Source organism: Calidris pugnax, unplaced genomic scaffold, assembly GCF_001431845.1.
Source record: "Calidris pugnax isolate Ruff unplaced genomic scaffold, ASM143184v1 scaffold102, whole genome shotgun sequence".
NCBI classification, from domain to species: domain Eukaryota; kingdom Metazoa; phylum Chordata; class Aves; order Charadriiformes; family Scolopacidae; genus Calidris; species Calidris pugnax.
The window spans coordinates 6206659-6207352 of NW_015090846.1; the positions used below are offsets into that span (position 1 = coordinate 6206659).

The 694-nt window shown below is 54.0% G+C and overlaps 1 protein-coding gene across 2 annotated transcripts in view; it reads left to right on the forward strand.

Annotated features, from left to right (window-relative positions):
• The first annotated feature begins 213 nt into the window (after positions 1 to 213).
• Positions 214 to 694, forward strand: part of PBX3 (pre-B-cell leukemia homeobox 3) — a 114746-nt gene continuing 114265 nt past the window's right edge. The window contains exon 1 of one of the 2 annotated variants that reach the window (XM_014942923.1): positions 214 to 652. In XM_014942923.1, coding sequence (XP_014798409.1) covers positions 456 to 652 — 197 coding nt within the window. In that variant the 5' untranslated portion in view covers positions 214 to 455. The remainder of the gene's footprint in view (positions 653 to 694) is intronic. The other variant, XM_014942922.1, reaches the window with a different exon arrangement.

Consider the following 694-nt stretch of genomic DNA (forward strand, 5'->3'; position numbering starts at 1 on the left):
TTTTTTTTTTTTTAATTTTGCCCAGAAGATTTTTGGACAAGTGGGGAAAGACATAAAAAGCAACAATAAAAAAAATAATAATAACAATAATAATAATAATAAAAAAGCTTTGGAGGAAGATTGTACCAGGAAAACTGCAAAGAAATCTTATCAACTCATTTATCCGAGCCACAAATATGATGATGATGAAAGAAGACTGTAACTAAACTTCACAGGGTGACACGTCCGCGGTGAGTGAGTGGCGTTGGCAGGCTGTCAATCCCTCACCGGAGCGGCCATCAAACACCATAAAACACACACGGGCACCGGGCGGCGGGGCTCATAAATTCCAGCGGGCCGAGAGTGTGCGAGAGCGCGGTCCGGACTCCGGGACTGAGACCGAGGGGGACCGCGGCCGCCCGGCGCTCTCCCTCCCGCCGCCCGCCGGCCCCGCGGCCCGGGCCGCCGCCGGAGCCATGGACGATCAGTCCCGCATGCTGCAGACCCTGGCCGGCGTCAACCTGGCCGGGCACTCGGTGCAGGGGGGCATGGCCCTGCCGCCTCCCCACGGACACGACGGGGCGGACGGCGACGGCAGGAAGCAGGACATCGGCGACATCCTCCATCAGATCATGACCATCACTGACCAAAGCCTGGATGAGGCACAAGCAAAGTTGGTTTCGTCTAATTAAACCTTGTCTTTTTTTTTTTTTTT